Source organism: Mus musculus, chromosome 5 (genome assembly GCF_000001635.26).
Source record: "Mus musculus strain C57BL/6J chromosome 5, GRCm38.p6 C57BL/6J".
Classification (NCBI taxonomy): domain Eukaryota; kingdom Metazoa; phylum Chordata; class Mammalia; order Rodentia; family Muridae; genus Mus; species Mus musculus.
Window position 1 is genome coordinate 108,342,733 of NC_000071.6, and position 10,529 is coordinate 108,353,261.

Below are 10,529 nucleotides of genomic sequence, written 5' to 3' on the forward strand. Positions count from 1 at the left end.
GAGTTCCAGGCCAGCCAGAGGTACATAGTGAGACCCTATGTCAAAAAACAAAGACACTCTTACTGTAGATACATCTAAATGTCCATAAGACAATAGGTTGTTGCTCTACAGGAAGGGTTAGGTAGGAACTGATTTATTACAAGCTGTAAAGAAAACACATATTTTGCTGGGTGTGGTGGCACACGCCTTTAATCCCAGCACTTGGGAGGCAGAGGCAGACAGATTTCTGAGTTCGAGGCCATCCTAGTTTACAAAGTGAGTTCCAGGACAGCCAGGGCTATACAGAGAAACCCTGTTGAAAAACAAAAAAAACAAAAAACAAAAAAGAGAGAGAGAGAGAGAGAGAAGAGAAAACACATTTTTTAAAATGTGTTTTGTTTTTAGGAATGTAGTAATTATACGTCCATGTACCTTTCCCCCTGGTATTGAGGCTGTCCATGCTGGGAACTATTGGGTATCTTTAAAATTATTAATCCCCTAAGGCCTGGAGGATCGTAGGGCTTTTTCCTAGTATTTAAAGAGCCAAACCTGTCTTAGTTTTGGTGTGTAGAAGGATACCTGGACAGGTAGTGGACCTTAGAAGGATCTAGTTCTTCCCAGCTGTCCCAGGGAGGGTGTATCATATACCATAGCTTCCTTCACAGTTCCACTGCACCTCTTCTGTGTGCGCTAGCCTCTCCTCTATCTCTCAGTCTCTTCCCTGTGTTCTTCTGTTGTCCTTGGTTTCATATGTCTCCCAGCCTCACCCATGAAGCAACTCAAGGTTGTATGTTTGTCCTTTTTACCCCAAAGGCCAAGAGTAATTCGATTAAATTGTAAGAATCTATAATTCCTTAAGTACTGTGAGCAGCCTAAGAGCAGCCTTGGGCGCAGTTTGCTGTGGTGATCTGACCTTCCTGAATCTTTCTACCCTGGTCTCCCCATAGACCCGGAAGACTCTCCCATAATAGGTCCAAGAGCTATGAATAGCTTGGGCACATGGGTATAACTAACAGCATGTAGGGAGCCACCAGTTTGTATGCTGTGCTGTCATGGATCGTCATGTACCATGTGCATGTCAGCAGTGCTAGGCTATAGCTAACGTTTTAGCTGCAGTAGAGAAGTTGGTACACAGTCTAACAGCATCTAGGAGATGAGCTCTATGATGTGGGCCTCCTATCTAGGACCACATGCATCATCCTCAAGTGGAAGTCTTCAAGGAAAGGTCTGTGCACTTGTCTCGAGCAGCTGGTGTATCTGGGGGAAGGTGTGAAATTGCTGTGTTCAGTGAGAAGACTGAAGTATGCAAAATTTTTCAAAAGACTCATTCTGTATTTTTCTACCACTTCCTGGTCTGGAGTAAGATGGCGCAGAGAAATATGACCCATCCAGAACCAGCTCAGTGACTAAGGATCAGCCAGGTGACTGGCTGCTCAATGCCCCATGCACCTCTGATTATCTATCCATGCTGGCATGCAGAAAGAGCAACCTTGTTTTTCTTCTGTGTTCCAGGGTAATTCCAACAACATTGCTACCATCGACATTTCAGCAGGCTTTGTGGGCTTAGATACCTACATGGAAGTTCCAGCCACATTCCTCACAGTATTTGGAACATATGTAGGGCCTGTGCTCTGGGCCAGCCACCTTGTGTACTTCCTGAGCTCAGAAGGAAACAAGTAAGGCTCTTACTTTGTCTCTCAGAACAAATGTGATTGCAGTTTGTCTGTTTTAAGAGTAATCACATTTTATATATAAGGCTTCAAAGTACTTATATATAAGTACTTCAAAAGTTAGAGAATCCTTTTACTGATTTTCTTTTATAGATCCAAGGCCTGAGTCAGGTCTAAGGGACTCTGTTAACAAGGTTTAGGTTTTTCTGTTCAAACAACACAAGAAAAAGCCATAAAGAAAGCCATGTGGCAAAACCAGAGGAGAAACAGAACCAGCCACCAACTGGCAAAGGCAAGAATGTGTAGTCTTGGGGTCACTGGGGTCAGCAGAGGAAATGTGGAGATATCCCATAGCAAGAGACACTCTTCTGATCTCAGTCAGGAAATGGGAATGGGGACTGGGAAACTCCAAGCTCAGCTCTGAGCCACTTCATGTTCTTCTGCCTCTTCTTCTATTCTGAGGGCAAGGAGACAAAAGACATGGGCTCTGGCCCTCCAGAACCCTTCTATTGGTGCAGAGAGAATGTGTTAGGAGGAGCTGCTGACTGAATAGATTCCGAGTCAGTGAACAGCCTGTTGACAGAAATGACAGACGAATAGAAGTACAAGGTGCAACACAAATTCAGGTACAGGTGAATGCCACTCTTTGCCTAAGCCAGTCTAGGCTCTTGTGCCCTCCACTAGCCTGGAGGCACTTCTCAGGGTCTAGCTTGCTCAAGGTTCCCACTGTTGGGGTATGTATAGCTCTCTGGGCTTGATCAGCACATTCAAATCTGTCTCTGCCTATTTTCTCTATAGTATCCCACTATCTCATTTTTGCTTCTAGTTGTTGATTTATGTGTTCTCAGAGTTATCCAGAAGTTCACTAGCACTGCTACTAGCCATATGTTCTTGGACCCAGTTGTGCCTATTTACTTCTTAATGTGCCTGAATCATAGAAAGCTACCCTCCTTCTGTGACACTGAACCTGCCTCTCATACATTGGATGGACACAGCTCTATCAGCACAGAACCTTACTCAGACTAGAGGTTCCAGACTTTTTAAGTGTACACGTGAAGTTGGGGCCTCCCAGTTCCCTCCCCTCTGTCTGTTTGTGATTAGAAGAATGGCCCTTGCAGTGGTGACTGTCAGGGATAACCCCTCCTGGCATGTCTCCAGGATCCCGCTGACTGCAGAGACCTGCAGCTGCATGCCCTTGTTCTTGCCAGTGTCACTGTGGTTCTGCCTCTCCTCTGGCTTTATGTCTTAGCTTCTTTCACGGATTTGTCCTCAGTCATTCATGTGTATGGTCTGGGGTCTCTTAGCTCCAGACTGAATATCTAACCTCCTGTTGGTGTCTCCATGGAGGGACGCAGATAGCTCTGAACTCAGCAGCCCAAGACTAGACTAATTCACTGGCTCTGCATCTCCCGCGGGTAAAGATGCTCAAGCTTTAACTACAAAAATCTCTCAAGCTAGACAAGACACGGCCGTGGCCTCAGCCCGGAAGAAGAGCATCCTCCTTGGTAAACCACATTTGGATGTGGAGAAGCAGATAACTCCCCACAGCCTGATACTTTGCCCTTCAGGGGAGGAAACATTTTTTGTACGGCTGTAAACTTGAGAACAGGAATGCTTGAACTTTACCTGTCTGTAGATGTTCATGCCTGTACTTTGAGGCAGTCTATAGACAGCCCCTCAAATTATACAACTTAAATGTGGTTTGCCAATTTAATATACATTACATGAGCTGTTGGGGACAGAATCTGGCAGTTGTGGTTGATGTGAGCTGCCTGCTCGTACCAATGCAGAAATCCTTTGCTGATATTATAGGAGCAATATGTACAATATTTTTCATGGATAATGTAAAAACTGTCCCACAAGTCAGTGTGGAAACCAGTACCATGTGCTGTCTGATGAGAAAGAGGCTCCATTTGGTAGGTCTTTGGCTCAGCACAGATGTCCAGTTTATACTCACTAGAGGAGAGCCAAAGGCTTGTACTGAGTACTCACTTTTTGGAACACTGGTGTACTGTTCGTGAGGCAGTGGCAGTCACATGGGCTATGACAAGATAACCCTCTTGGGCCAGGTACCAAGTAGGGACTAGCAGTTCAAGTAGGAGGAGTAAAACAACAGAAGTCCTGGAGCCATCTACCGAAGGGGTCAAGTGTGATCTAACAGTTGGAGAACTAAACAGGAGAAAATGTGTCAAGACCAAGATGGGAAGCCAGTGAAGACTAAGGTGGTGTTATGGTGCTCAGAACTGTCTTGTCTTTTGGCCACTGAATAGTTGTTGGTGCCCAACATTGGATAATGAGCATAGAGATAGGAAATGTTTGGAGGGATGTCCTAAGATCGTGTGGAGTTGCCTGATCAACAGGGCAGAACATGCCTCACAGACCGTGCTTACACAATGCACAAACAGCCGTGTACACACACTTGTCAATCTGTCTCTGAGCGCATACCCTAGCAAGGCATGTCTTGCCACTCATGTGCCACATTCAGCTACATCATTCCTGCCATATGAACCTTCCCTTTTGCTTTAAAACCATCAATACAAGCATTACATAAAATACATGTGACTCTTACAAGTCTGCAATAATCCTAGGTTTGTAATTTCTATAGCCCTAGCTTATGCATCCTATCCATAGCCTCTGATCATTCTGAAAGGGCTTGTATGCATCCTACAAATCGTCAAAGGGCAGGCTTTCTGGACCCTGCCACAAACTCCAATTTTGCTGTCTCCTACAACCCTTTGTTGAGCTGTAGCTTATCTGTCGCCTTCTAAGCACGGTCAGTCCACATTACTGCTTAGTTTCTCTGGAGCATGGTCTCCACTGGTCACAGGCAACTGATGATCCCTGTAGAATGCAAAGATGAAGATGAGAGCTTCTGGCATAATGCAATGACCTTTTTGTAGCTGACATACCTCCATAGGAAATGGAGCTCCTGGGGTTCACAAGGGTTGGAGCTCGAGGGCAGACGCCACCCTTCTCATCACATTTGCTATGCTTTGTTCTTGCTGCTTTCTGGATTTTATGAATTTATTAGGTTTTACCTCTCCTTTCTGAAGGAATAATTTCTAGTCTTAAAATTTTATTACATTTATTTATTTGGTGTGTGTGCGTGTGTGTGTGTGCGCGCGCGTGTGTGTGTTACGTGACACACATATAGGTTAGAAAGCAACTTGTAAGAGTCAGTTTCTTCTACCATACGAGTCCTAGGAATTGAACTTTGTCAGGCTTAGCAGCAAGTGCCTTTCTCCCCACTGGGCCATCTTATCACCCCAGTTTTGACTTTCCTTGTATACCTGTAGGACAGTTATCATCATGTCCAGTGACCTAACAAGTTCCCAGAAGAGCGATTGTGTTACCCTCTAGTCCAGAAGCAAGTGCCCAGTGTTATTTTTAAGTAGTGGTGTGGGTGTGCTGTTCTGGTGACATGCTCTGACATGTGTTTTCTATTTTGTTAATAGTTCAGCACTGAGCCGTTCGTGCTTCTGCTATGCACTGATTTGTTCTGTTCCAGTTGCCACATACATTGTCCTGGTGACATCTCTGCGCTATCATTTATTCATATGGAGTGTATTTTCTCCAAAGCTTCTCTATGAAGGAATGCATCTGCTCATCACGGCTGCCATTTGTGCAGTGTTCACTGCCACAAACCAGACTCGCCACAGGAGGGCTTAGGTGGAGGCAGATAGCTGGAGCTGAGGTACTTTTAGTTCCTGTTTGCATCGTGGATTTGAGTATTGAACTGCTTACATACAAGATTTTTCTGAGGTGGAAAAAAAAGGATGTGAAGCCTGTGAAATGAATGGATAACTTAATTTTAGATTTAAATTAAATAGATGATTAATAAAAGACCATTTTAAATACTATGTATTAAAATTTCCCTATTGACAATCACTCTGAAATTTCAGAAATTTTAGTTTCCTCTGAGTGAGTTGTGGCTATTATATGCTTAAATTGATGGAAGAAAAAGTTCTGGACTTTATCATTATGTTTATCTCAGAGAGCCCAGGAGCCCTGTAGGAGGAGGTGTGTCTGCTACAGGGGCTACATCAAAGACCTCACAATCCTAAGAACTCTTAAAATCAGGGTTAGTAGCACTTGAAGTGAAAACTAAATCACTTCCAAACACTATTCATTTAAAAAATAATGTGCTGGTGGACAAGGTAGAACACACTTGTATAATCCCAGTACTCAAGAAGGCAGGACCAAGAATATTATCATGTCCAGACTGCTTAGGCTGTGAGGATGACCATGTCTCAACTCCTCCCCAGCCTCAATAAAAACTACTGTATATTAATAGAACAAAATAATTATATTTTTCAAAACAAATATTTAATGAGAAAAATAATATTTTTAATGTTTTTACAAATATCTTAAATGACTCGCTCAACTGAAGATAGTTGGAATCCACATTTGATCCATTGTAATTTATGTTTGAAAAATAAGTAATCCAGCCTCACTCCGATCTGTGGCGACATTTTAACATGCGTGGGGAGGGCGCCTGCGCTACCACCCCGGCTGAAGAGCTAGTGTTAGCTAGTGGCTGCTGGAGAAGGAGTCAGTTTGCTTCAGACACTAACCGCAAACACATCTAAGTAACCCTAATTAAACTCTGTACTGGGGGGAGAGGCATGAAAGGAGGAGGAGGAGGAGGAAGAGTTCAGAGGGAGGAGGAGGGGTGTAAGAGAGGAAGATGGGGGTGAAAATGATCAAAATGTATGATATAGATGTATAAAATTATCAAGGATTAAATACTATATTTTAAAAGGGTAAGTTATGTTAAGTCTGTGTGTATATACTATAGCTTGTGAGTTTAAAGAGGGGAAGAAAAATGTACAGTATATTTCATTTCATAAAAAATTTATAGTTTTATTATCTATCTCATTTTCTAGAGGAAATAAATAATATGATTTCTTTGTTGTTTAGACATTTAAACTCCTTAGATACTTCAATAAAAACAAGCTGTATGACCTCATGACATTAACTTTTGTCTGTTTTCTTTTGGCAAATGCTAGGGGTCAAACCTAAGACCTTGCCCATGCAGGGTGAGCAGCCAAACCCTCATGGCCAGGGCCTCCAGGAGCAGTGGGGTAACTGGGAAACTGGAGAAGGCTTGGGTGCCTCAGTCAAGCATAGTTCTGACATGCTCAGTGTCTAAACCCACTTCCTCTTATTTGTCAGGAACATCAAGATCAGCCTTCCTAAAAGATCCATCTATCCAGCCAACTTCAGGTTTTTCTCCATGCTGGTGTTTTAGCAAGGACAGAGCGTGGGCAGCTCCTCCTGAAGGCCCGATAGACTTCCTTCTCTCCCTTTCCTAGTCAGGTTGGCTTTCTCCTCCTCCCTCCTTTGATGCTTTGCAGTGTTGCCTTTCCCTCATGTTTCTGCTTCTTTCTTCACTTTACCTAATTCACGGCTTTGGAGATAGGTGGCAGGGAAGGAAGTTCATATTTATGTATAAAAGGAGAGCAAGTCCTAGTAGGAGGAAAAGGTAGGTGAAAAGGTACCAGTAGCTTTGTGTTGTTTCTGATTCTTTCGGTGTGGTGAAAGTGAAACAAACACGTATCTCGATTGTCCTTTCACATCCTGCATGAACGCACTCTGCACTTTTATCCTTGTGAGCAGCGATGAGTAGAATCATAATAAAGCCTGTAACACCAGCACTTGAAAGACTGGAGTACGATAATCAATGTTTGTCTGCTTTTAAAGACATTCTATTTTTATTATTTTAAAAATTATTTGTAGCTGTGTATATCTGCTTGTGGGCTTGTGCATGTGAGTGCAGGAGCCTGTGGAGATGAGACAGTGTTGGATCCCGTGGAACTGGACTTGAAGAAGACTGTGAGCCACCTGATAAGGGTACTGAGAATTGAACTCAGGTCCTCTGAGTCATTCTTTTTAACCCTGATCAAAAGTTCTTTTCTTTCTTGAGACAAGGTCTTGCTATGTGGCTTGGTTCATGTGTGGAGCAGGCTAGCCTCTGAATCATACAGGTCCTCAGGCTAGCCTCTGAATCATACAGACCCTCATCAGAAGCTCTTCATGACCCCCACAGCTCCTGGAGACCAGCTCTTGTTAGTAGTTTGTGATAAGGAGACGTGATGGCAACTGGGTTGGGGTGGAGAAGGAATCCAGAATTGTTAGGTCCATTGGTCATGAAATTTGCTATAAAACTGAATGAAAGGTGAATCCAAACAGATAAAATTTAAAAATTTAGAGAAAATTCAGTACTTAATCTTTCCTTTCATAATACAGTTTATTTTTAATTACTTTCTTAGCATATAAAATGGTTTCCATTTTGGCATTTCTATAAATGTCAAAATGTGCTTCCTTCATATCCATCCCCATTGCTTTCCTTGGCTCTCCTCCCCTCTCCTGTTGATCCATTTCCTTACCCTAAGACAATCTCTTTTCTTCTTTCATGTCAACCAAAATAACTTAAAAATAAAGGCCTTAACAAAAGGGGTTCCACAGACCTCCCCTAACATAGCAGGCTATTGCCATTGCTTTTGTTTATCCCTCAGAACTTGATAGTAAGATCCCACTACTGAGATACCACGTATTTGAGTCATAAACATGGAAAAATCAAGTGTGCAGTGACCTGAGAGCTTCATCCCTACTGACCAGCTTCCATAGTGCTGGAAGATGCTCTGCATGCTACCAGAAGAGAAAAGCAATTATCACTCTCGCCTACCTACAAACCCTGAAAGCTACAATAATGACTAGTTTGGCCTCCTGGTTGCAATAGTGGTGTGAGCACTATAGGAGTAACCAACCATGTTCTGACTCATCTAAGCCCTGCTCCACAAGATGAAACCCATACCCGGCACAATTGAGGCCAAGAACTGTGACTAAAGAGGTCTTGGTCCTTAAGGGAGACTTGACTACAGTTATTTTGTTAAATGGACTTAGTATTAAAACAATCCCTGATAACTTATGCTACACCCACAGATCCATACATGTCCCAACACTCAGTGGAGAAACTGCTTGTGGTAGACGGCAGTTAATACAGAAACCCACAGCTGGTCAGCATGCAGAGACTAAGACTGCAGAGTGCTCAGCCTTAAGTGGAACATCAGCACCCTACCCCTCTCCCCAAAGGTCAGGGATCTTCATGAAATAGGGGTTGAGAGACCTTGTTAGCTCAAGTCAGATGAAATGCAAGCATGGAGGACTGAAGGTGGGCCCAAAACCCCACCAGCAGCTGAGTGTTGAGGGGTTGTTGGTATTTGATAACTGCTAGAGGAGGAAGAGTCAACTTACTTTAATGGTGTCACCTTGGGTCAACCATACTCCAAAGCAGGAAACACTCCCAAGAATAGCTGGGCAATATAAATTAGACCCAATGGGTTTTTAAAAGAAAGTAGGGGGGAAAACAAACAAAGACATGAAGTTGGGTGGGAAGGGTGTAAGTATGGGTCTGAGAGGAGTGGGGGTGACTGTAATGAAAATACTGGAGTGGAATTTGGGGGACTGGAAAGATGGCTCCATGGTTAAGAGCATTGGCTGCTCCTCCAGAAGACCCAGGTTCACCCACATAAAAGTTTATATCTGTCTGTTACTTCAGTTTTAGAAGATCTAACACTCTCTCTGGCCTTTGAGAGAACAGCACACATGTGGTACACATTCATATTTGTAGGCAAAACTTTCATACACGTAAAATAAAAATAAATAAAATTAAAGGGCTGGAGAGATGGCTCAGTGGTTAAGAGCACCGACTGCTCTTCCGAAGGTCCTGAGTTCAAATCCCACAACCACATGGTGGCTCACAACCATCCGTAATGAGATCTGACACCCTCTTCTGGTGCATCTGAAGACAGCTACAGTGTACTAATGAATAATAATAAATAAATAAATCTTTAAAAAAAAAACAACAAAACCAAAAATTAAAAAATAAAGAAATTTTAAGGACTTAAAATACTACTTTTTTAAAAAATCAGGCCTTAAGACAAGTTTCTCAAGAATGTCATCACGGAGGCTAAATTGTACTTTTTCATTATTCTGTTATTATAAATACAAAAATAACATCCAGATTCATTAAATAAATGAGTGGAGGGGTGGCTAAGTCAGTAAAGTGCTTTCCCTGCAATCATGAGGCTCTGAGGTTGATCCTCACAATCCGTATGAAAGCACCAGGCATGGTAGTACAATTTGTAATCCCACTGCTGAGGGGCAAGCAGGGTCCCTGTGGCTTGCTAGCTAGTCTGGTTGATGGGCTTAGGCCAATGTGAGACTCTCATCTCAAAGGAAGTGGGAAGCCTACCTAAGGATGACATCCAGGATTGACCTTTGTCTCCACGTGCGCATGTCCACATACACGTGGACCACAGGAACATACACACACACAAACACCACTGAGCTGGACAGTGGTGGTGCAAGCAAGCAGATCTCTGTGAGGCCAGCCTGGTCTACAGAGTGAGTTCAGGGCTACACATTGAAATCCTGTCTCAAAAAATACAAAACAAGGACAAACAAAATAAAATGAAAAAAAAATTGATAGAACTCAAACTCAATTCCTATTTCTAATTAGCAATGATTGTGATAAAACTCAGCAAGCTAAAGTCAGAAGAAACATCCTTTCAAAGTGTCTACTGGGAATCCCAGGAAATCTATCATGATTGCTAACCTCAGAAGTCTTGGCCTGTGTCCCCTTACCCTCTCTACTCTGGTGGGTGTAGATTCTAGCAAGTCTGGTGAGACCAGAAGTACAGTGAGGGTTTTGAAGGCAAGAAACAACTATCACTACTCATTAGGTGATAGGAAAATAGATTATTAAGAAGAAATTTCAGTAAAACGAAACTTTTAAAATAAGTAAACTGCTTATAAAATCACTACATAGTCTTCAAACTAGCAACAAGAAAACATAAACTGTAAACAGTGACCTAA

The 10,529-nt window shown here is 42.8% G+C and overlaps 1 protein-coding gene across 3 annotated transcripts in view; it reads left to right on the top strand.

The window, feature by feature from the left end:
- The window catches only part of Pigg (phosphatidylinositol glycan anchor biosynthesis, class G), a 36,547-nt gene extending 29,920 nt beyond the window's left edge, over positions 1-6,627 (top strand). For all 3 annotated transcript variants that reach the window (NR_163827.1, NM_001310689.2, NM_001081234.3), the window contains 2 exons: positions 1,492-1,655; positions 5,105-6,627. Coding sequence is in view for 2 of the 3 variants with exons in the window: in NM_001310689.2 (NP_001297618.1) it covers positions 1,492-1,655; positions 5,105-5,318 (378 nt within the window). In the remaining variant the exon portion in view is untranslated. The remainder of the gene's footprint in view (positions 1-1,491; positions 1,656-5,104) is intronic.
- Positions 6,628-10,529: the final 3,902 nt, after the last annotated feature.